This window comes from Salminus brasiliensis, chromosome 13 (genome assembly GCF_030463535.1).
Source record: "Salminus brasiliensis chromosome 13, fSalBra1.hap2, whole genome shotgun sequence".
NCBI classification, from domain to species: Eukaryota; Metazoa; Chordata; class Actinopteri; order Characiformes; family Bryconidae; genus Salminus; species Salminus brasiliensis.
Window position 1 is genome coordinate 5,831,535 of NC_132890.1, and position 24,512 is coordinate 5,856,046.

General features: G+C 45.8%; 1 protein-coding gene across 3 annotated transcripts in view; it reads left to right on the plus strand.

Moving 5' to 3' along the window:
• The window catches only part of hipk2 (homeodomain interacting protein kinase 2), a 119,157-nt gene that overhangs the window by 37,089 nt on the left and 57,556 nt on the right, over positions 1-24,512 (plus strand). For all 3 annotated transcript variants that reach the window (XM_072695292.1, XM_072695293.1, XM_072695294.1), the window contains exon 3: positions 935-1,320. In XM_072695292.1, the coding sequence (XP_072551393.1) occupies positions 935-1,320 (386 nt within the window). The remainder of the gene's footprint in view (positions 1-934; positions 1,321-24,512) is intronic.

A 24,512-nucleotide genomic window follows, 5' to 3' on the forward strand; every position in this document is an offset into this window, starting at 1 on the left:
ACTTGCTAGCTATTATTTTAGAGAGCCGATGAAAACCGGGTTTGCACTCATAATTTCCAAGCTTACACAACAAACAGTGTTGCTTTAGTCACATCGCTTCACTGCGTCAGCTCATACTGGATACAGGTAGAAACCTGAGAACATAAATGTGGGCTTAAATATTTATATACATTATATTTCCAAATGTTTGTGGACACCCTTTCTAATGAATGCATTGTTGCACCAATTTTTGACACAGATGTGCAAATGTCTAGTCCCTGTAGAAAAGTATTGCCAATAGAAAATGACTCTCTGGAGCAGATAAACATGAACCTGGAGGGGTATAAAGCTGTGGAGCAGTGGAACTGTTTTCTTTGGGATGGTGGTTGGTGCTCCAACCAGTACTTTTGAGATGCATTGGGGTGTTGGGGATGATGAGGTGGGGTGGTGATCAACAACAGCCTGACCTCACTAACGAATGCAATCAAATCCTTGCAGAGAAAGCCTTCCTCCCTGGACAGTAAAGACAGTTACTCCATTAAAAGCAGCATCAACTCTTTTTAATGCCTTTGATTGCAGAAACAATGAATGAGGAGGCGTCCAAATACTTTTTCCATATAGTTTATCCTAGACTACAGAGAAATGTAACATTTTTATCTGTCTGGTTACAAATTCGGTAACATAAAGGTTGTAGACACTCCGCTGGAGTACAAGCATCATCATCAATACAAGCACCAACAATAATATGACTCTGATATCTTAAGCATCCCTGTTGATATTGTCTGCATCCCCGCCGCCTCCATTGAGAATTGTCATTGAGCTACGCACTCAACGATCAGGTCTGACATGCCAGAAGCTTTTTTAGTTGCCTGTTGTTATTTTGTTGTGATATCATGTATCATTGTGTCTCAATAACGGAAAATATTAAGATGATATTATTTATATCCACCGGCAGGGTCAGATCGAGGTCAGCATCCTGGCACGTCTCAGCACGGAGAGCGCAGACGACTACAACTTTGTGCGGGCCTACGAGTGCTTCCAGCACAAGAACCACACGTGCCTGGTCTTCGAGATGCTTGAGCAAAACCTGTACGACTTCCTCAAGCAGAACAAGTTCAGCCCGCTGCCGCTCAAGTACATCCGGCCCGTCCTGCAGCAGGTGGCTACCGCCCTGATGAAGCTCAAGAGCCTTGGGCTGATCCACGCCGATCTGAAGCCTGAGAACATCATGCTGGTAGATCCGGCCCGCCAGCCATACAGGGTCAAGGTCATCGACTTCGGTTCTGCCAGTCACGTGTCCAAAGCTGTGTGCTCCACTTACCTGCAGTCCAGATACTACAGGTGAGGCGGTCTCCTTGCCGAAGCGGCGACTTTGTGGTTTAGACGCAAGCAGATGGTAGTGATTTGTGGAAGCACTAGATGTTTTCTCACCCTCCACAGAGTTGTTCCTTTTCAAGTGATCAAGTGCTGTGTGGTGGTGGCTAAACCGCTGCGAGTGAGTTATCAGTTGATTTGTAGATGGTTAACTGAAGTTGGTTTGGATGCGTTCCCTGTGGTTCCTTGTTAAAAGTGCCTGGTTGAGCTTCCCTGTGTTGGGTGGGCTGTGAACGAGAGCAGTGAGCGCTCAAAGGCTTGCTGAGAATCCATGCGCCTATTGTATTTAATAGAAAAAGCAATGCTGCGCGCCACTTCGCCGGTTGAAGATGATCTTTTAAGTGTACTTTACACCACTGTAGAGCTTGGAGACCTTGGAGATGCAGTATTTGTTGCAGACATATCTTCTTGTCTTGTTCTCTTGCTTTTCTCTTGGACTGTCTGTGAAGATATGGGTAGAGTGAATTTCTTTGCTTCATAAAAAAGAGCCTAGAGAAATACAGCACTGGAGAGTAGCTTTAAAACACTGGGCCTGTTGCATTTAGCCATGCGCCCCCTCCCTTACCCCACCCTAGCGTCACTTCGAGACCGTTCCCGGGGGATGCAGATGCGAGGTCAGTCCGAGTTCTCCAGTAATACTTGCCTGTAATGCACACCAGAGCGCCAACATTAGAAACAGATGACTCTCTTGAAAGCTTTCTTGCCCCCTCCCGCTTTTCAGGCTCCTTTCATTTTGCTATTGCCGTGTTTGGCTTGTGCTGAGAAGGTGCAGGACTCAGGGACAGAAGCTTGCTTTGTTGGGATCCGAGCGACCCTGCATCATCGTTTGTGCACGGTACACGGCCGCACAACAACCCTCTGAAGAGGTCAGTCTGAGTGGTGCCAGATGTGGGTCTTGCTTGCTGGGATGCTACTTCGAGGACGGCAGGGTTGTTGTTACCGATTAACGTTAATGAGGCCGTAATCCCGACATGGCTAACATCTTGTTTGGGAATGTGCGGCGGAGTAAGTGGAAAACGAGTGGAAAATTAAGGAACTGTGTAGCTCATGAGCTTGTCATGATTTTGCACATGCTTTGAAGACACACTGATGGATAAATATTTGACATAGCAGAGCGGCATTAGTTCTTCAGTAATTGGATATGCATTTATAATTATTATAATTAATATAATTAATTTGGCTCTATACTTTGGCTCCAGTCTCTATTGTTAGCTCACTGGACGGTGATGCAACTATGACACATGACAGGACAGGAAACAGCTGATCAGGGAATCGCCCAAGTACATTCGGTATGTTAAAATGGGAAGTCACTGTGGTTCACATGATATGGATGCGCAACAGAAAGCTGAATGAAATCTGACTTGATTGATTATTAATTAATTGATTAATTAATGAATTATTCAGTTCATTAGTGTGCACAGTGCACAAACAGCAAAAACTAAACTGGCCGATATCTTCCAGTTGCCTTCCAGGCCTTGCTTGCGTATCGTAATATCAGGGCTAGTCTGCGTGCTTTTTTAGTGAGTGGTGGGTGAACGAGGTCAGCTATGTGCAAAGAGTGGGCTGTGAAGTGTAATTACCAGGAGCCGTGTGTCTTGTCCTGTGTGGGAGTGCACAGAGAGGATGATCCCCCTAATTTCCTCTTGGCAGGAACGAAGAGGCGAAAAACAGCTGACACTATGGAGTTTTACTAGTTACCACTTACCAGGCCTGTTTGTGTGTGTGTGTGTTCGAGAACAAGGGATAGCAATAAGATTAACATTGAGTTAATAGAGTTTCTCCTTATTTTAATCCACAATTTGCACAGTACCACCCTTTCTGTCCCAGTAGCAGTATGGTATTAGTTTCACAGAAACTATTAAATTAAGTAAAAGCTGTAAAGCTGTTTTCTCCCTGTTATAGCCAGCGTGCCATCAAAATGAATGAATTTTAAAGCTGCTATTTTAAAGCATCAGAAAAAATATCGGACTTGAGACACTTTCACCTGCAGTGTGAATGCAGCCCATGTTTGGAGTGTTGGCTTGTGGGAAAACGCCTCCCATCTGACGGAAAGTGTAGAGAGGAACAGTGAAATTAGATCTGAGCCATCTCTATTATTCTGATGTTTCTTTGTGTTCCAAACAAGCGTTGGATTTTATAACAAGCTATTGTATCATCCTGTCCCATGAAATTTTGATGTGTTCTGTCAATATTACCACCGCACATCTAGGCTTACCTCAAGCTACAGATCAGACCAGACCAGACGATGAGAGCCGAACCCAGTCCGCCCTTATCCCGCATTAAGCCCCATACCCCAGCGCTATAGGCTTTCACCTCATTCCTTACCCGAGCTCAACGCCACATACACACTTCCGAACCAGCGGTGACCCACCTGGAGAGACCTCCCACAGATTTCACTTCCTTAGGAAAGATCACACTGTTCCTGGCACCCACTGTCTGTTTAATAGAGGTCCTATTCTGCTGAAAGGGCTTCTCTCTCACCCTCCCTCACTCTGTCTCTCCTGCTTCTTCCTCTATTGAGTGGGAGTGCTCCAGGTGGGTGAAGGGAAAGAAAGGCTGGCTCTCTGGGAGAATGTGCTGCAAATGCTGTGATAAATTGCTGCTACTGCTGAACTTTCTTGAGAATACATGACTGTTTTCCCGTCTCAGATCAGATTTGAGTACAGATAGGCAGCGAGTCTCCCCTGCTGGTTCTTCTGCCACAGAAAGAGACCACAAGAGACAACAGAGTAAAACCTCTCAGGAGAGGAAACCGGCATTCGCTTCCTTTTCTCTCGGCCTGTCTCAGTCTGGTAATTCTGTAAAGCAGCTGAAAAAGTCAGCTTAATTGGCAAACAGAAAAGGAAATCCACCGGTGTCATTAAACAATATAAGAAAGTTGAGAACGGCCGCTTTTCCGATTCACTCATGTATTCTGAGAGCAGACGTCGCTGTTCGGAGGCGATGCTTTTTGTTTTATAGAGAGAGCTCTTACATAAAGCCGACATGCTTGCTCATGCTTCGCTCGTTCTGTTCCCTCTAGTTATTTGTTTTGGCTGTGCTTTCCAATCCAAGGGACAATTACCCATGGCCTTCGATAGGACAGGATGCTCCGATGTGCCCTCTTTGCATATTTCTTTAAACTGTAGCCCCTCTCAGCTCTCAGCCTTTCTAAACGGCTTCGCTCGAGACGTGCTGTCAACTGTAAAAGTGATTGTGAAAGGCAGAGAAAGTCTCCGTTGGAAATTTCCAAAGCCTCAGCAGCTCGCTCCTCCTGCTGCTGGTGTCGCTCTCCGTTCTCCTCGCTCTCTGCAAATAACTGTTGGCACTGGCAGCTCAGACTCAATCAGCTGATCTTTATATCTGTACGGGCTCTGCTTGCTGGGAGTGCTCGGCCTGTCTTGTCGTGATGGGAACTGATCTATTGAACATGACTGTTTGCGCTGTATTGAATTTAGGAGCTACCTTTCAAATATAAATATATAGAGCACTGGGGCATATTGACACATAAACTACTAAACTAAGCAATGCATGCTAATCAAGGTAAACGTTTGCATGGAGCTGCATTTACATTGGCTTGATTGGGAGAACTTGGGGCGGTATGAGCTCTGGAGTCTCAAATGTCTGGAGTTGGGTTTCTAATGCTGGTGGATTCTCAAACAGCACGTTTTTACTGTTCCACTGTGATTTCAAGTCAGCTTTGCTTAGCTTGATTTGGGAAAAAAAGGACCTTTTACCTCCTTCGGCAGGAGCTTTTCTCGATCCTGCTGTGCTAGCAGTGCTACGTCTTCGAGATATATTTGCTCAGGACCAGTTCTTTTGGCTTGAGGTCGCTCAGTTGGCAAAGTCCTGCCCGTTCCTAGTGCTCTTTTTCATTTTTTTCATCAGGTTACGTCAGCTAAACTCTCTCTCCCCTCCCGGTGAGGCACACTAGCTAATGATGTAACAGGTAAAGCTGGCTGCCTCACTCAGGACCAGATAAATGGGATTATTGTCCTGTCCCAGTTCAGCTTCATTGCCCTATTTATCCGTAATGGAAAAAGGAGGGGGGTAGTTTGTGTACGGAATGCTCTGATGGAAGTTTTGGGGTTTATGTAAGATTGCCACTGTCAGCTGTGCGTGTTGGAGCGTTACATTTACATGGCTGTGGTCGGAACGAGGGAAGCAGATGTAAACATGCTGACGTGTCCGAAACGTTCACTGTCTATTCTCTCCGTATCTGACTGTCTGCCCTCTCCCTTTCCCTTTCTCTCTCTTTGCCTTTGTCTCTCTTGATTTTTTCTCCCCGGCTGTCGTCATTTCGCAGCACTGCTCCACACATGCAGGACCCTGCTCGGTTCAGCAGTGTGAGTCACGGCAGCCAGAGGTCACAAAGGAAGAGACGACACGGCTGCTCGGTGTGTCAGTCAATACTCTCCAGATGTCAGAGCCTTAATATAGGAAGGCCGGAAGGGGAAGACGGCATGCCCCTGCATTTTTTTCCTTAGCATATACTGAAATTCAGCCTGAAGATGCATCTGCTACCCATGACCTTGCTTCCTCTTAAAGCTTGAATGAACGGGCAAGAAGGGATTCTTCCCAGGGATCTATTTATCCATTATCCATTTTTCCATCAGTCAAAACCCTACAGCTGGACAGAGCTCTGCTGGACCTTAAATTGTGTAACCATCAAATGAAGATCAGCAAACTTGCCTTTCTTGAGCTTTCTCTGCATGTAAGAAGACCCCTATCCGAAGTGCCCCCAGGGATGTCTTCAGGACTAGATCTACCGGATCTACATTTCCTCTTCCGTTAAGGGGCATAATTCACAGTTCCAGAGGACCTGAGCTCTGGGCTCCTTCCATGTCACTTAACAAACCCTCCCTGGCATGATAGCTCTGGACCTCTAGATTAAGATCTACAGACGTTGAAGGTTGTGGGTACAGCTTTCAGTCCAAACAGCAACATGCAAAACTGAAACAAGCCCTTTTTTAATCTTTCTGACTAGATTTCGATGTGCACTGAGAACATGATCCTTTTCTTCCCATAACAATACATCCCAGTGTGCGCAGTCAGAACCTGCCTATCTTGTGTTTATAAATGAACTGCCGTTCCAGGACATTTACCGTGGCTCCGTGGCAGGCATTAAAGAGCACTCTAATGAATGAGGTTGCCACTAGTTACTGTTCCCTCAAGCGTGCATGAGGCGTCTTTTTATTCCACTGTGAGCGAGTGGTGGGATCCTGTTACTCAGAGCCAAATCTGAATCCGAGAATGAGGGTCTGCTTCTAGCAAGCACAGGTGCTGTTTACCTGTAAAGAATCACGACACATGGACCATGCAGGCAGATCAGATGAACTGGTTCTAGCAGAGGTTGGTTTTCCCTTTACCCCAAACAAAGCCGCTTCGCCCTGCACACAAAGCATTCTGGCTCTCTGATGATGTCAGAAATCTCTGCAGTTATTATCCGAGTTGTTTACTTATTGATCTTCATTTCTTCCATTTGTTTCCTGTGATTCGGATTGTATGCAGCATTTATACCCTGTCATATGTCACAATAATACAAATACGCTATTGACACCCAAACAAACTGCAGCAACCACTGATTCCATGGCAACCACCTGCCTAGCAACCACATAGCCAACACTAACAAAAGCACCATGTTAGCCTCCTAAAAAGCCATAGACACCATCTAGCAGAACTCTAGCGAACATCTAACACCTAGCAACTTTATAGCAATTGCCTGGAATACCACAGCAACCATGTAGCAGTGACATAAAAAGCACTCTATGTAGTGGCAACCACATAGCAACAGCCTAGCAACTGCCTAGAAATGGGAATCACTTGAACTGTGTGATATCCTTCACTTTCCCAGTTAGTTCTATCGTTGCTGACATTTCTCTCCAAAGCCTTTCCACTCTTCATATTGAGAATGATTAGGATATGAGTAATTAGAAGAGCTGAACTGTGAGGTTGTGTTGCAGGTGGATGGAAAGGTGAGGCGGCGAAGGGATGTTTTCTCTCCGGTTTTCTTTAGAATGAGTTTCGTGCCATTTTCAACCTTTTGTGAAGATGAGTGACAGAAATGTAATAACCAGGCGCTCGTCTAATTTGCCTGTGGGCCACTTGCTTCACCACTTCTACCTTTTTCCTCGCCGAAGCAAGAGACAAGTAGCTAATTAACTCCTGTTAGTCAAGAATATGAACACTTAGCTGATTGCTGACAGTCATTTTGGCAGGCACTGATATCACGCCGTTGCTCTCTGAGATCAATGAGAGGGAGCCTAAAACATGGGTTGGTGAATGCTGATTATCTGGGGCTATATTAGAGGCTTGTGCTCGGTTTTCTGTTGTTGCTTTTCGAGTGGACCTTATGCTAATGCTTCATTGCTTTTTCAAGCTAATTATGTTCTCTTTTAAGACAATGTGTTCTGCACTGTGTGTTCTCAGCCAGACGCCCAGACTAAGATCTTATCTGCCTTCTGTGGCTTTTTGGAGGGTTGTGCCTTTTTCTACAATTCGTCAGTAGATTTCCAATTACTCCGAGTTAAAAGACTGGTAGCAACAGCCAGTCTGACGGATGTGCTATAGACCAGGAATACCTCGCACACCTACACCTACACATTACAACATTTACAACATCAATATCCAGACACTCACCCAAAAAGCCCTTTCAGCAGGGCACTTTAGCAGTCATACATAGAGCTCGCATAAACTGTCGGTGTATTTGACTGCGTTCCGAGTGCCTCGGTTTGTCCACCGAGTTCTCTGTATGGCTGACGCCACAGTTATGGGCAGTAGGGCAGTGCAAGCGAGTTAACAGCCCCCCTCTTGAGTCTGCTCCTCTCTGCCATGGTCACGGCAAATGTCTGGCTCTCAGGCAGCCGTGCAATTTCCCATGAACCCCACAGAACGAAACAGATGCATTTGTTTTCTCAATTGGAAGAATTTGCTAATGTGCGTATGAGGGTAAATAGTTTGGCTAATTTACGCCAGACCCAGCTGAGGTCCTTTTGGGCTTGCTGCTCTACACAGTCTTTCAGTCTGTGCATGCTCCGGCTGCTCTCTCCTGCCTCAACCTGTGCTGCTCCAGGTTCAGTGCTTCTCTGTGTGCTGTTCTGTAAAGCAGCCCTTTGCTGTCACGAGCTGTCCAGCATGACACACTGTCCCCGCTCCACTCTGCCCGTCTCTGGCGTTGTGGAAGACAATCATCAGTGTTTATGTTATTAGCGCACTGGACTAGATTGCTATTTGTTGCTCCTGGGTTCCCCCTACAGTTGGGGAGTGTAATTGACCATTGAGTGCCACTTCCACAAATACATTTCCCACTATAAGAGCCTTCTAATGGGCACAACTGTACACATGCATTTGTTGACAAGCTAGGAGATAGAGAAGCAGCAAGTTTGGAGTGTTCTCTCTGTGTCCATATGAGTTTCCTCCAGGTACTCCGGTGTCCCCCTACCTCCCAATAATGCGTTGTTGTCATGGTCAGTGGATTGGCAATGCTCAACTGCCACTACTGTAGGTGTGAGTGTGTGAGTAAATAGTTGTGAGTGGTAACTTTTGAAGGTCTAACGCCCTGTCCAGGGGTATTCCAGCCTAGCGCCCAGTGGTTTCAGACAGACCCATGGAGACCCTCACTAAGGAAAGGTATCCACCTAAGCATTTCTGAGAGCCTATCTGAGAGCATTTATCTGTCCAGGGATAATTCTGCCTAGCGCCCCATGATTTCAGATAGGCTCTCCGAACCCATGGAGACCCTCAACAAGGAAAGCTGGATCCCTTCCCTTAGTGAGGGTCTCCATGGTTCTGGAGAGAACTGAAATCATGGGGCGCTAGGCAGAATTATCCCTGGACAGATAAATGAATATACATGGTTCTCACAAGAGGTCTCAGAGATACAGGTCAAGCTCCACTAAAGTTACAAACTGCAGTAACAGCATTTGGGGCCAAGAGTGGCAGTGACAGAGACGCCATTCTCCCTGTTACCCAGTCAGTGGAGCATCAGCATGATTCTGACTCTGCTGTTTTAAGATACATGTCCTACATAATGTTGCTGTAAATGAAGATTACATCACTTCACTTTATTCTTAGTGAAATTCTGAGAACCTAACCCTTTGTTTTCAGCTCTCGTTTGTTTGATCTGTGCTTCAGTAGAGATTTTTATACTGTTAGTATTATAAAATGAATGGCATACTTCACTGAGGTTAATAAATAATCTAAGATGATTAAAAGCTTTGTTTTGCAGAAATGTATCACCGTGTATCAGATTGCAGCGGTTTGGGCCCGGGGCACAATTTGTTTGGAAAAATAATTACCCATGTATTGAATCCTTGTTAATAATTAAAGTGGCTAGTATTCAAAATGCATGCAATGAGGCCTTGCCTGGAACAGTTTCTTATCTTCGTACAGGCCCATTATAGCCCCCGTGAGCTTACTGGAAAAGTGCTTCTCATTTAACAGAGTTCAGCGAGCGCCTTTCGTCAGGAACCTTAAAGAAACGCTGCAATCTTAAAAGATGGCATGTGAGCAGACACTATTACTGCTGACCACCCCAGCAATATGCTTTCTATCAGTGCGGAAAATGAAGCCTTATTATGAGAGAGAATAGATGACACAGGGGAGCAGGGCATGTATAGAGCTAGATTGAGGCTAAATTGAGAGCTTTGCCTGTACATGCAATGCTGGGCAGTCTTACAGCCATGTGAAAAAATTAGGACACCCCATGAAAACCAAAGAAAACATATGTTTAACATTTTTTAAACGTATTCAAACTTATAGACAAGTGATCTTCATTTTAGTCTGAAGATGCATCTGGTCAAAGCAACACATCCCATAAAAATCAACCTTGCGTGATCTCCTTCTGATGGTAGATGCTGTGCTTTCACTGTGGCCAGAGGTACCTGTAGGTCCAGTGATGACATTTTAGGATTGTTGGAGGTTCCTTACTCATCTTGTGGTCTCTGCTGTTGGGCAAAACTTGCTAGGATGGTCTGACCTGGCCATGTAGACAGTTGTTTCACTTGTATGATATTGAGATGATGAGATCTTTTTAAGCCCATTCCCAGACTCATATGCATCTACAACCTTCTTTCTGAAGGCTTCAGAGAGCTCTTTGGATCTGGCCATGGTGATAACACTCTATTAATAAAACAGGCTCCTCCAGAATCCTCTCAAACCATGTTCTGATCATCTGCAGCTGATGCTAATTTTAGGCATTTAAAGTAGCAATAAATGTGGTTCCATTTCTATTAATTATCATTTATTTGTGGTTATTTCTTCATTTGTATACATTTAGTTCTATTACCTCCATCTCTCAGTATTGTTCTAATGAAAATGAAATGTCCAGATGTTTAAATATGTTACAAAAGACACAGGTTTTAATGGGACGTGCTAATTTGTTTCACATGGCTGCATGTGCATGCATGCACCTGTGGAGCTTTCTCTCCATTTGAGCATAGCGCACTAAGCTAATGATACTGGGGGGATAAAGGGATCCTCTTATTACAGGCCCACTCGGCTTTGACGTAAGGCAGGACGACAATGAAGGCACGGAAAGCCTTTTTTTCTGCCGGCTCTGGCTCTTTCAGCTCAGCTCAGGTGGTCATCTCATTAAAGAGGACACAGCAGCTCTCAGCCAAGCTGAGACTGGCTATCGGTAAGCAGGGAGGATTGCATGCTCGTGTGATATTATCGTCCGAACGTCTCTCAAACCAACATTATCCTCATTAAGCCCACAGCGTAAAACGGGGGAATGAAAGGACTTCAACACAGTGGTACACACACTCTCTTTAATTAGCCCCCGTTTGGTAAGTCTATCAGCAGACAGATGGCACTTGTTGAAGCTGAGAACTTTTGCGCTGTCATTGCGCTAACCGCTCTGGTCAGCATTGATCTTCCTTTCCTCAGCTGTAATGTACATTAGCGTGCCTGATACGCACTCAGTCTCCCATCTGTGCTGAGCTAGTGGTGTGTGTTCCCTTACCGTACGCTTTAGATATGCTGGGTTGATTGTACGCACAGCTGCTTTACTTGTCTAGGGGCAATCTGGAACAAGGGCTTACAGCTTTAGGGTAGAACTTCAACGTAAGTGTGAACGTAAAGGTGCTACAAGTGGTTCTTTGAGCAGTGCCATGAAGAGAACCACTTTTGGAGGTAGAGAGGTATGAGTTTGCAGATTTCTCTTAGGTCTAAAGAACCTTCACTTGATGTAAAGGTTCTTCACATTCATGCATCTCTATTAGAAACATGGTGCTTCTCCTATGGCATCGCTCAAAGAACCATTTCAAGCACCTTCATTTTTAACAGTGTAGGAACCCAAAACATGGCATTCACAGATACAGATGCCACCGCAGAAGATCTCTCCATTCGAGGCATGTACTCTACAAGACCTCTGAAGGCCTCCTGTGGTTTTAGGCACCGAGACGTTAACAGCAGATCTTTTAAGTCCTGTAAGTTGTGAGGTGGGGTCTCCATGGATCGCATCAATGAGCCATAGGTGACCTCACCGTCACAGATTCACTATTGTCCTTTCATGGACCACTACAAGACCTCTCTGATGTTCTGTGGAGATGTTCTGAGTGGGTTTGTGTCACAGTGGCTCAGATTCTTACTCTTGCCCATTTGTCCTGCTTTCAACACCTTCATCACCTCCCAGAACTGACTGTTCACATGCTGACTAGTATGTAGATCTCACTCTTTGACAGATGCCACTGTAGATGAAGATCATCAATGTTTTTCACTTCATCTGTCAGTGGTACTAATGTTACACACCTGGCATTAGGCATGGTGCCAGTGGGTTCATTATTATTATTATCTGCTTCAGAGAGTCCTGTTCTATTGCCAGTAATTCTTCCCAAGGACTAGACAAGCTGTGTGTGTGTCAGCAATGGGTGCAACTTAATAAAATAGCTAAATTCATTCATCAGAAGGGGTGTCCATAAATATTTGGACCAAAAAAATGTGAAAGTTTATTTGAAAGGTTCGTCAAAAACTACAGGGTTGTTCAGTAAGGTAGTTAGGATTTCGGTGACCAGCTGAGTTTCTTTGTCAGGTCCAGAACGAACATTTTTTACAGTGAACTTTACGCAATGTAGTATCGTAATGTATCCCGAACGAGTGGTGCCGAGCTTTTGCTTTGTTTAATGACATTTAGCATGGAGTGCTTTCAAGCAATTACATTTGAGACTATTCATTTATTATTCATGCATGTAATTATGTTCTCCACAAAATCACTTTTTTGTGGCACAAACCAGCTTCTGAGATTAAACCGGTCGGTAATGATTAGCACCTGTCAGACACACAGAGGCCCGTATATTGTGTCTTCTTGCGGTCAGTATCAGCTGTACATTTGCCATTCGGTGGTGTAGGGATAGCCGTATATGAATCTTTATACACAATTTAAATGCTAATGGTCTCGCCTGCTCTGTGCACTGGTCTATTCAGTGTTCTTGAATTGTCAGCGCTGTGCTGCTGCTGGAAGAATAGTCTAACTAGCCAAGCCTCCCTCCCTTCTCGGCCTGCCTCGCACTGCCTATGCAAATCAGCGGCGGCCTCCCTGGGCTGCCTGCTTAAGTACTTTAGATTCATTAATGTGTTAGACATGTGGGGCTGATGAAATTCCAAATGAATGTATGCTCTGGTCTTCAATCTCTCCTTCTCCACAGCTGCAAGGCTGAGCATCTTCATTTGTCAAGAGATGGAGGACACATTAATAATAATGCTTTTATTTTGGTTGCTGTTAGAACCGGTTCTTAGCTGTATTTTCTTAGCTGTGAAAGGTTAGATGACGTTGTTTTCATTGACCTCACCTCAGTAATTGATGAAGACAGATTGGTGGTAATATACGGACTAGCTTTAGCATGTAGGCTACATTTGTTTTCATTTTTATTGCTGTATTTTGCATTAGCATTAGTCAAAATTCAAGAAACACATCCTCTAGTGGTAGGAGGTATTGAACCATTTTTCAGTTTGGGGTGGAGTAATAGAGCATTGATGAAATCAGGCTGGAGTAATGGGGTGGTGAGGAAATGGGATGGAGTAATGGGGCATGTACTAAATGGGGTCTTGAAGAAATGGGTGGAGTAATGGGGCATTAAGGAAATAAGGTGGCGTAATGGGGTATTGAGTAAATGAGGTGGAGTAATAGGGTGTTGAGATGGGGTGGAATCATGGGGCGTTGAGGAGATGGGGATGGAGTGAGGGGGTGTTGAGGAGATGGGGATGGAGTAATGGGGCATTAAGGAGATGAGGATGGAGTAATAGGGTGTTGTGAAGATGAGGTTGAGGGTGTTGAGGAGATGGGGATTGAGTGAGGGGGTGTTGAGGAGATGGGGATGAAGTGATGGGGTGTTGAGGAGATGGGGATGGTGTGTTGAGGAGAAGGGGATTGAGTGATGGGGTGTTGGGGAGATGGGGATGGAGTGATGTGGCGTTGAGGAGATGGGGATGGAGTGATGGGGTGTTGAGGAGATGGGGATAGAGTGATGGGGTGTTGGGGAGATGGGGATTGAGTGAGGGGGTGTTGAGGAGATGGGGATGAAGTGATGGGGTGTTGAGGAGATGGGGATTGAGTGAGGGGGTGTTGAGGAGATGGGGATGAAGTGATGGGGTGTTGAGGAGATGGGGATGGAGTGATGGTGTGTTGAGGAGATGGGGATGGAGTGATGGGGTGTTGAGGAGATGGGAATGGAGTGATGGTGTGTTGGGGAGACGGGGATGGAGTGATGGTGTGTTGAGGAGATGGGGATGGAGTGATGGGGTGTTGAGGAGATGGGGATGGAGTGATGGGGTGTTGAGGAGATGGGGATGGAGTGATGGGGTGTTGAGATGGGGATGGAGTGATGGGGTGTTAAGGAGATGGGGATGGAGTGATGGGGTGTTAAGGAGATGGGGATGGAGTGAGGGGGTGTTGAGGAGATGGGGATGGAGTGAGGGGGTGTTGCTATTGTTTGTGCTGGAGCGTATATAATGTGTGTCTGTACTCATCACCCAAGCTAGCACAACCAATACACACACACACACACACACACACACACACACATATACACACATACACACATACACACACATATACACACATACATACACTCCCCATGGCCCCTTAGTTCAATGTTTGAAAACAAAAACCGTTGGATCCCCCTGCCCCCTATCCCCCTCCTTCAGTCCAGTCTGTCTGTGCCAAGCCGTCCACTCAGATAGGTGCAGTCCGCTCCGGTCTCAACAACAAAAAAAAGACCTCTCGACATCCCAATCGCTCTGCATCATTCAGGGGGTCTCCATGGCAACGCAAACACAAAGAGATGGTCCTAAAAGGGTCGGCCAGTGTGGGGGGTGTCAGGGATGCGGGAGGTGCTGGTGTGATCTGGCCAGCAGTAGATTATGTGGGGTTGAGGAGAGAGGGAGAAAAATACAGAGAGAGAGAGAGAGAGCAAACCTAATGCTCTCTTATCCCGCCACCATGCACTCCTGATCTCATTACCTCCTGTATGTGCAACAAGGCTGACAACTGATGTTGTCTCTTAGCGACCTTTGAAGGTGTGTTTGGAAGAGCTACTGTTGATGGTGATAACTTGGAATGCTCAATCAGGAGTTGCCAAAACACAGAGTCTGACTCACAGGTTTGGCCTAATTCGGGCACTGTTTCTCAAATACCCGGGTCAGGCCTCGGGCGGGTTCAGATTTCACTCATTGATTGCGACTTTTGGTTTTTAATGGTCTACTTTGTTTGCTTTTTGAGAACATTGAACATTGAAGGATTTTAAAGGACAGTCTTCAGTGAAAACATGTTTACTACTGAGTGTTAGATCTGTCATATTTCAAAGGATTGTATTAAAAAATGGAAACAGATCAGAACATTTGGAGAAATCTTCTAACCTTCTCCCTGCTAGGTTCCATTTTCATTCAAGGGTGTGCATATTTAAGCATTGGTTGTCTCTTATATCTCTCAATCTGGCATTTTGAGATCGTGAGGTGTTCTTGTGTCTGTGGCCTGTGTAACCTTTTGTTTTTAATTCTGTGATTAATCATAATGCGTAATCAACTCTGCATTATTTGGTAGCTCTTTGGCTTTGCATTCTTTGTGGAGTCCCACAGGGTTCTATTTTAGGGTCTATGAAGCTTATGTTAATTATGAGAGCAGCAGTTATGAGAGTCATCTCTTTAAAATAGTGCTGATCACTCATGTCTGAATCTAAATCCCATGTTTGTTGATATTGTTTTTAAATAATGACTCTGATCTCATTAATCATCCCTCCAGCATAGTGGACAAACTCTTGTATCAAACCCCGCTGCTGTGGCAGGGTGAAATACAGCAGGAATCACGTCCATCCATCTGACAGATTCCTGATTGGAGCTTTAGCGACTGTATCAAGGAGTATTTTGCTGGGATATGGCAGCATGGTCCACAGTGATAGAGCCTGGGTTAGTGTAGAAAAGCAATACACGACCACGGCAACTCCCGCATTGTTTCCCATTAACTGTCTGCACGGCCGCCTGTCAGCTCCCTCAACTCTAAACATAGCCGCTCATCGACCTGCTAACAGACATAGAGCATAGAGCGGTCAGCGATCATGCCTGTGGAAATGCAGCAGGACAACTGAGCAGTATGTTTGTCCCCTGGGAACATGCTGGAAGGTATGTGTAGCCACGTCACAGTGGTCATGTTCTTCACTGACAGGAAGATCTGAGAGCAGGAGTACGGTTCTTTCGTCATTCCTGTGCTACTAGATTGCTTACTACACCAGCTAATCATGTGGCTGAGGCTTTCTTTCGAAGGGTGTGCTGATGACCGATGTGACATAATCAGCTTACGCGGGATTGTTTCTGAGCACTGCGGGTGCCCAATGAACTAGATCTGTGGTGGGAATACTTAACCCCTTAAACCGCAGGCTTATTGCTCAGTTATTCATATTAAGGCTTATTTTTAGTGGCTGCTGTGATTATTTTAGGAGCTATCGTGAAGCTAGCATATTGCTGCTGTCCTGCAAAAACCTTGCATCTCCATTTTCACAGTAGACAAACAGAAATGCTCCAAAATTGACATTGACTCCCATTGAAAGTTAGTAAGTAGGGTTCTTCCTTCTCCTCTAAAGATTGTATATGAAATACTTGCATTAAACACTATATGTCCAAATGTTTGTGGACACCCCTTCTAATGAATACATTCAGCTGCTTTAAGTTGCACTTATTGCTGACATAGATGTACAAATAGATGTAGAGAGGTATGACCAGTAGAACAGGACTTTCTGAAGAAGATAAACATGAACCTGTTAGCACCATGCTGCCCAATGCCAGGCGTGCTCCATCCAATTGGGAATGGGGTGGGTGGTGATCATCATCCAACATCCTGACCTTGCAAATGCCTTTGTGGCTGAATGCAATTGAATCCTCACAGCAATGCTTCTCCGAAATCTAGTCGAAAACCTTCTAACCTGGACAGTAGAGACAGTTACTTCAACCAAAGCAGGATCAGCATTTTTATCCCCTTGATTTCAGAAGAAACAGTGAATAAACAGGTGTCCCAATACTTTTGTCCAGATATTGGTAATGGTACTCCTGACTCCTATATGATCCTGCATTCCTTTACAGTCCTCTATTGTCCTGCCCTGTTAGAGGTGCATCTTGAAGCTAGCTTTCAGACAGCGACTGAAAGCTACTACTTCCTCTTCCTTTGTCTGAGTGAAACAGCCGTCACTCATAAATTCAGCACCTCTTCCTCCTGCAGTCCATCGGCTGGCTCAGGTGAAAGGCCTCCTGTCTGTGTGTTTGTCTGTCTTACGGCGGCGACGACAGAGCGCATGCCGCGCATTCCAAATCAGATGCGGTTGCAGTATCACGGCCTGCTCCGGACTCTTTGGGGAAGTTTCCTGCTTTTGTTTTCGCCCCATGCATTTTTTCTCCCCAGCGTGTGATTTATAGCAGGGAGGGCCGGCTAATTGTGTTTGCCGGCTGTATGATGAATGGTGCATCATGGGAAGAGTACCTAAAGCATCACTCCTGCACGAATGGAGAAATAGAAAAAGAAACACCCTGTAGGTGTGTGGAAATTGAAAGTGAAGGAGCGATATGGGACGAAGCAGCGTGACCAATGCAAATAATCACTGGTGGAATGGAGCTGGAAGCGGCCTGGAGTTACGCAGATGGACGCGCCTACTGATTTCTCACCAGCTCACGTGATTTCAGGGTGTGTTTGGGTTGCATTCCGGACTTGTAAAGAGCTCATATCCTATTCGCTTGGGTTTTGCTTTGTTCCAGCCATCTCCTTACTCCTTATTCCTACATCAGCCATCAGCCATAACATTAAAACCACTGACTGCTGAGATGATCAACTAATTCTAAAGGCAAATGGTGAGATCTTAGTATTAAGCAGTTTAGCAAGTGATACAGGACAAATGGGCAACCATGACTAGACGATTGGGTCAGAACATCTCCAAAACATCAATCAGGAAGGTCTTGTAGGGTGTTTCCAGTATGCTGTGGTCAGTCTCTACCAAAAAGGCTCCAACGAAGGGAAAACCCGTGAACCAGAACCAGCGACAGGCTCATTGATACGAATCATGATTGTGAGGCCCAACCTCTCAACAGACCTGAGGATCTGCTGCTAACGCTAGCCTCTAGGTGTCAGATAGAGACTTCAGGACTTCAGAGGTCTTGTGGAGTTGATGGCTTGAGGGGTCAGGGCGGTTTTGGTGGCATAAGAGGGACCTACACAATTTTTTCAACTCTGAGGCCAAAATATGAGGGACTGCAGTTTGAATTTTCCATGATCTCCAACTTCAGGGACACAAACCAGTAATTTCATTGACTTCATGCTCTGCCCACAGATTACTGGGGAAGCGCCTTCAAATGAGGAACAATTCCGGACGTCTGGTGAAAGAGTTGTACAGCGGAGACCCTCTGAGAGTAGCACACACTGACGGAGGAGGGTTTAGGTTTATTTTCACATGAGCTGGCAACGCACAGAGCAATCTGTAATAACAGTGAGGATGTGTATTCTGAGCTGTGCCCGGATCGTCCTCGCTCCTCGCAGGAAGAGCATGCGGTTGCCTGGGGTTCTCATAACAAACATAGCAGACACTTCTCCGCCTTATGAACTACTATAGAAATCTTCATATTTACTCAGTGGAAACAGGTTTTTTCGCTGTGCTTGAATAATTTCATGCCGTCTCTGTGGAGAAGCAGTCTGCTGAACGAGCGCGCTGCTCTACGCTGGATATCTTTGGATGTTTTGCACTGATCGTCGTCTCGCTAATGGTCTCTGTGAGGCCAATTGAAATGCCTTCTCCGTTTAAAATGCAGCTCCTTTTTAATATACGAGATACAGTCCAACACATGCTCCAGTTTGTCGCAGTCTCCAAAACGCCAACTTTACAGGAGGAGGAAAAAACCGTCTGAACTTTAAATGAAAGTCAATGGAAAGCAATTTTACTTCAAGTCATTTTGGAACATTTCTGTTGGTCCGTTTGTCATGGGAATTCTAGCACAATGTAAAGAACGGCTGGGAAAAATGGGATTAAAAAAAACCTGAGATACACTGTATGGACAAAAGTATTTGGACACTTGCTCATGCATTGTTTCCCCTGAAATCAAGGGCATTAAAAAAGAGTTTTTCCTGCTTTTGTTGGAGTAACCTTCTCTGCTGTCCAGGGAAGAAGGGTTTCTATTAGATTTTGGAGGAGCACTGCTGTGAGGATTTGATTGCATTCAGTGACAAGAGCGTTCACAAGTGAGGTCACAATGTTGGATGATGATCACCACCCCACCTCATCTCCCCAACTCCTCAACTCATCCCAACAGTATTAGATGGAGCATCACCACCATCATTCCAGAAAGCACAGTTCTTCCACTGCTCCACAGCTTAACGCTGGGGGGCTTTATACCCCTCTAATACCCCATTAGGCAGCATGGTGCCAATAGGATCATGTTGTCCTATTCTATTGGCAGTACTTTTCTACAGGGAAAGTACTAGACAAGCTGTGTATATGTGTGTAGAATCTGTGTCAGCAATAGGTGCGACAGTGGTGATTTGTAGAAGGGTACTTGTGAGAGTTCTCTGTAAGCGGCCCTGAATTCTGCGCATGGTGAAAAGGCCTGGGACCCAAACTGGCACACTGTGTGTTTCCTCTCTGAGCTTTTCCTCATTGGGAGCGCCGTGTCCCACAGGTCAGGAGCTTTATATAACTCTAACAGGGTGACGTAATTCCAGCTCAAAGCACTGATGTCAAAAATGCAGCCCTGCTCCACAGTGACACATTCTCTCTCTCTCTCTCTCTCTCTCTCTCTCAGTTCAGGGCTGCTTTATTGGCTTGATCAGTGTTAACACTGTTTACAGAGCTCTGGTCGAACAGAAAAACTGCAAGAAACAAAATCATTTAACGACAAATAATATAAATATAATCATTTTAATAAATGAGTGGAAGTGTGCTGTTAGGCCTCAGTGTTCACAGGGCAGCCCCTCTGAGTTTGGAAGGAGTCTGGAATGGCCGCAGTGTCCTGTTCTCTCTCTCGTCCGTCTCTCACTGTTTCCTCCTTTTGTACGTCTGTCTGTTTGTCTCTCTCCCTATTCAAGTCTCTTTCTGTCTCTGTCTCTCTCCTTATATTTGTCTCTTTTCCTGTCTCTGTCTATTTCTGTCTCTCTCTCCCTCTCTCTGTCTCTGTCTCCCTCTGTCTCTTTTCCTGTCTCTCTCTCTGCCAGTTTCTGTCTTTCTCTCCCTCTGTCTCTTTCACTCTATTTGTCTCTCTTCCTCTGTATATCTCTATCCTTCTATCTGTCTCTCTCCCTCTGTCTGTATATCTATCCCTCTGTCTCTCTCTCTTTCTCTCTGTCTCTCTTTCTGCCTGTTTCTGTCTATCTCTCCCTCTGTCTCTTTCCCTCCATTTGTCTCTCCCCCTCTATCTGTCTCTGTCTCCCTCTGTCTCTCTTCCGATCTCTCTCTGCCTGTTTCTGTCTCCCTCTGTCTCTCTTCCTGTCTCTCTCTGTCTGTTTCTGTCTATCTCTCCCTCTATCTGTCTCTGTCTCCCTCTGTCTCTTTTCCTGTCTCTCTCTGTCTGTTTCTGTCTATCTCTCCCTCTATCTGTGTCTGTCTCCCTCTGTCTCTCTTCCTGTCTCTCTCTGTCTGTTTCTGTCTATCTCTCCCTCTATCTGTCTCTGTCTCCCTCTGTCTCTCTTCCTGTCTCTCTCTGTCTGTTTCTGTCTCTCTCCCCCTCTATCTCTGTCCCTCTATCTGTCTCTCTCTCTCTACCTTTTTCTGTCTATCTCTTCCTCTGTCTCTTTCCCTCTATTTGTCTCTCTCCCTCTGTCTATCTCTCTCCCTCTATCTTTCTCTCTCCCTCTACCTGTCTATCTCTACCTGTTTCTGTCTATCTGTCTGTTTGTCTCTCTCTTTCCCTCTGTCTCTCTCTCCCTCTATCTGTCTCTCTCTCAGGCTTGTGTAAAAAGGGTGATGTTCTGCTCCGTTGCTGCTCAGATGAGACTAAATGAGCAGGTCTCTAAAACATTAGTAGAATATTTGAATATTATGGGCTGTAAATTACAGACGGTTTGCAGTTGTGCTTTATCTGCCCGGTGCTGGACGAGGGGATGCAAATGTAACTAAGGGAGGCTGAATGTGCGGAGAACTCCCCTCCAGCCTACAGGAACGTGAAGGTTTCTCTTTGGCTCTGGAGTGCTGAAGGTGGCTGTGTGTGCAGGGTAGATATCTGTGGCGTGGCCTAACTGTGCAGTGGCTGCTGTAATTTGCTGCCCAGAGTTTCGGTTTGATGGATTTTCTCTTGGAATTTCAGCTAAATTAGCTCCAAATGTCAAAGTATCAGAGACATCTACGCTACAACAGTTCAGAAGATTACTACACAGCAAAACCCACTCTCAGAGCCTTGATTAGCGTCCGGCAGCACTCAGACGAGAACTTCAGGTGTTAACTCAGCACTGTTTTCTGTGTGTGTGTGTGTGTGTGTGTGCATGTGTGTTAATGGTTGTGTGTTTGCACGTGTCTCTCCACACACCCGACTGCAGTGAATGATTAGATTTGCAGGGTGTGGACTATGAATTAGGCACATGCACGTGCGCACACACACACACACACACACACACACATAGATACACACACATACAGACGTGACATCCTGGAAGACATCTCTGACTGAACATTTAAGTTAGACAGACTAGTGTGTGTGTGTGTGTGTGTCTGAATATCTTAGCACTGTATTTACATATCTGTGAATCTCCCCTGTGTGTCCGGTCCCACAGTCCGAAGTCTTAAGCCCATCTGATGCTGCTTTCACACCTTCCTTGTTTGGTCCGCAATGGTGGTGCTCCAACCAATACCTTAGGGATGCGTTGGGGAAATGGGAAAGAGTTGGGATGGTGACCTCACTAGCACCCGTGTGGCTGAAGGCAATCAAATCCTCACAGCAATGCTCCAAAATCTAGTAGAAAGGCTTCTTCCCTGAACAGTAGAGACAGTTACTCCAACAAAAGCACAATAAACTCTTTTTTGATTAAAAAGAAACGAGCAGGTGTCCCAATACTTTTGTCCATATTAAAATATTACTGATGAATGATGAGTCGCTCAGTTGCTAATATAAACAATGTAACAGAAACGTGAACCCGGGTTCGAACCTTGGCCTGGACTTTCTGGTGTGACAATACCCTCCTGGTAAGTCCACGCCTAAAGGAGGTAACCTTTGAGTGGTCAGGCGGGAAAACCAGCCTCTTCATTTGTCCTGCCATGTCTTGTCTTTAGAAGCTGACACCTGCCCCAAAGCTTCATGATAAATGATACCGGTTTCCATGACGCTGTTCATGAACGCACCCCTTCCTTCTTACCCTTGTACTAACAGAGGGGTTAAGGTCAGCTTTAGGACTGGGGTCAATGTGTTAATAAGCATGAAGGGCTCTTTATTCTATTAACTGCAGTGAAACAGACGTGTGGGAATACTTGTGCAATCCCTACACACATCCCATCATCACCAGTTTGGGAAGACTGCTATCTATCTATCTATCTATCTATCTATCTATCTATCATCCATCCATCCATCTGTCTATCCATCCATTCATCATCCATCCATTCATCCATCATCCATCCATCCATCCATCCATCTATCTAGGGGCAGTGGTGGCTCAGCGGTTAGAGCGCCGGGATATCGATAACAGGGTTGTGGGTTCGATTCCCGGGCTCGGCAAGCTGCCACTGTACCCTCTCTGCTCCCCGGGCGCTGGAGTTGGCTGCCCACCGCTCTGGGTGTGTGTGTGTACTCACTGCCCCTAACACAGGTGTCCCGTGAAGCCAAGACATTAGCAACAGACTAGGTAGTGAACGGGCAATAGCAGAGCGTGTCGCATAAACAGCCTAAATGTCGGTCTTCCTAAAAGATGCTACACAAACCTCCAAACCGTGCATTGATTCTTTTAAAGCAGCAGTATGCAATAATTAGTCTTTTTTGGTATAGCTGCGGAGTGTAATTCACTGTCCTAAATACAGATCACGTTTTGTGGACAGCTGTACACACGCATCTGTTGACGAGCTGAGAGATACAGAACAGGCTTCTGAAGGTAGAGAAGCATGTGGGCTGATGCGGTAGAGTAATACTACAGGATTTTACACTACAATATGACTCGAGTTATGCAGCGCTACACAGCTCTGGAGAGAGGTTCTCCTCCATGCTGCTCCACCAAAGCTCCATGGTGCAGTAGCAGAGCAGCGTTGCGGCCCAGAGTGGCAAAGACAGAGACGCCATTCTCCCTGTTCCAGTCAGTGGAGCTTCAGCATGATTGTGAAGCTGCTGCTTTAAGGTAAAATTGTTTCATAATGTTGCTTTAATAAAAATCTAGTTAGTTTTCTTTATGCGAAGTTCTTCTGATAAAGAAACACTCTCTCATGGTGTATTAAAAAGTTTCAAAAGAACTTGCTGTGCTCAGACTCTTGGCGAGCGGCGTGCCTCCGTGTGCACACACCGCGTGAGGCTGTTGTTTCTTTGGCACTTGCTGTTAAACGGAGGGGAGTGGTGCCGTGTGGTGCTGGATTTAAAGTGCTGACGTGTTCATTTGGGGTAATTAGAGCATCCCACTGGTCTGCGCGAAAATTCTAAACTAATGTTTAATTTGTCTCCCGCTCGAAGGCAGGCCTTTGTTATTGCCATGGCAATTAACTTTGCGCGGAGGCTGAGGCATTTCCTGGGATTGTTGTCATTTGCATAGAGCAAATCAGGAGCAGAATCAACCCCAATGCGCTCTCGCTCGCTCTCTCGCTCGCTCTCCCTCCCTCTCTCGCTCGCTCTCCCTCCCTCTCTCTCGCTCTCTCTTGCTCTCTCACACACACTCCTGCTTAACCGACGTCTCAGCTAGTGGCCTAGCAACAGTGGCAGCCATGTTAGACTTGGCTTGTGGGAGTGGTGTGTAAAGTCGTGGGGGTCGCCCCATATCGGAGCCCCCTTCAGAGACTGCATTCTATCCCAGAGAGACTGCAAAACATTAAAACCTCCATCCTAATATTGTGTAGACCCCCCCTGTGGCCTGACACATTGAGGCTTCGACTCCACAAGACCTCTGACGGTGTCCTGTGCTATCTGGCACCAAGATGTGAAGTTGGGCCTCCATGGATGGCATCAGTGAGCCTTGGGCGCCCATGAGCCTGTCACTAGTTCACTGGTGGTCCTTCCTTGGAGTGCTTTTGGTAGATACTGACCACTGCATTACAGGAAAACCCCACAAGACCTGCCTGATCGGTTTTGCAGATGTTCTGAGCCAGAATTTGGCTCTTTGGCTGTTCACTTGCTGCGTAATATGTAGATCTAACAGTCTGACAGATGCCACTGGAACCAGATAATCGGTGTTGTTCATGTCACAGTTTGTGGTTGTAATCTTATGGCTGATCACGTTCTTAGTTCATCAGTAGCGTAAACAATGAGCCTGCCCGGTCCGACATTAACCAGACCCACACATGGTTAATAGGTGCTTAGCAGAGGACGCTGCACATGTGGGGGCACGTTCTGATCTGCTTGTGTATGAACCACACAGCAACGGCCTGGTGGCTGGCTCTCAGCGTAACAGGTGTGTGTGTGTGTGTGTGTGTGTGTGTGTGTTTATGGCTGGCTGTCCTAAGGGAGAGGAAGTAGAGGGGCAGGGGCAGCACCTGCTCTAGTCACATGTTTCCTTTTACGATTCAATTAGCAGCGTGTCAAGAGACTCACCCTGTAACTTCAGC